Source organism: Aptenodytes forsteri, unplaced genomic scaffold, assembly GCF_000699145.1.
Source record: "Aptenodytes forsteri isolate BGI_AS27 unplaced genomic scaffold, ASM69914v1 Scaffold55, whole genome shotgun sequence".
NCBI lineage: Eukaryota > Metazoa > Chordata > Aves > Sphenisciformes > Spheniscidae > Aptenodytes > Aptenodytes forsteri.
Genome location: NW_008796063.1, coordinates 9,663,393 through 9,664,135, shown reverse-complemented (window position 1 = coordinate 9,664,135; position 743 = coordinate 9,663,393). Strand labels below are relative to the sequence as shown.

The 743-nt window shown below is 66.8% G+C and overlaps 1 protein-coding gene across 1 annotated transcript in view; it reads right to left on the bottom strand.

The window, feature by feature from the left end:
* Positions 1 to 743, bottom strand: part of MYO15A (myosin XVA) — a 71,121-nt gene that overhangs the window by 46,496 nt on the left and 23,882 nt on the right. Inside the window, 3 exon segments of the mRNA XM_019473952.1 lie at positions 92 to 151; positions 272 to 393; positions 649 to 737. Of these exon segments, the coding sequence (XP_019329497.1) occupies positions 92 to 151; positions 272 to 393; positions 649 to 737 (271 nt within the window).

Sequence of the window (743 nt, the reverse complement as noted above, 5' to 3'; positions counted from 1 at the left end):
TGAGATGAATAAAGCATCAGGGGGGGGGGGGGGATACCCCAGCTCCCAGCGGAACCCCGGGGGGGGCTTCAGGGCCAGTTCGGTGCCTCACCTGCCGGAAGATGAGATCGAGCAGCAGCGGGTTGTTGATGCTGTCCTTGGGGTAGAAAACCTGCCAGGAGGGAGACCAGCACGGCATCGCCCTCCCCGCAGGGCCTCGGGCTCGGCGAAAAGCCCACTTTATCCCCACAGCGTTTTGACACCAGCCTGTCCCCCTCCCGCCCCCCGGCACCTCTTTGCGGATGTATATTTTCCAGGGCACGTTGTGGTAGGTGTAGAAGTCCTCGCTGCAGCTCCGGTGCAGCTGGGTCTGGACCTGCTGCGCCTCGGATGGGAGCTCCCGCGAGACAGAGACTGCGAAGGGACGGAAAGCCCTGCATGCCCCTGGGGGGGGACCACCAAGAGCCCCTCTCCACCCGGGGAAACTGAGGCATGGGGGCCAGCTGTGGGGCAGGGAGGATTTAGCCGGGCACAGCGGTTATCCCATGAGGATGCCGCAGAGCCAGACCCGTGCCTGGCCACATCAGGCATCACCCGGTGCCGCCAGGGAGGACGAGATGCCCCACTCCGCCCTGGCCCCCCCAGTGCCACAGCTCTGCCCTGCGATACCTGGGGGCCGGGTGGCCGCCAGACGCCCCGTCGGTGCTCGCAGCTGGTACCTGCTGCTGGTGACCGGCTTCACCGTGGCCACCGTCTCCCTGGGA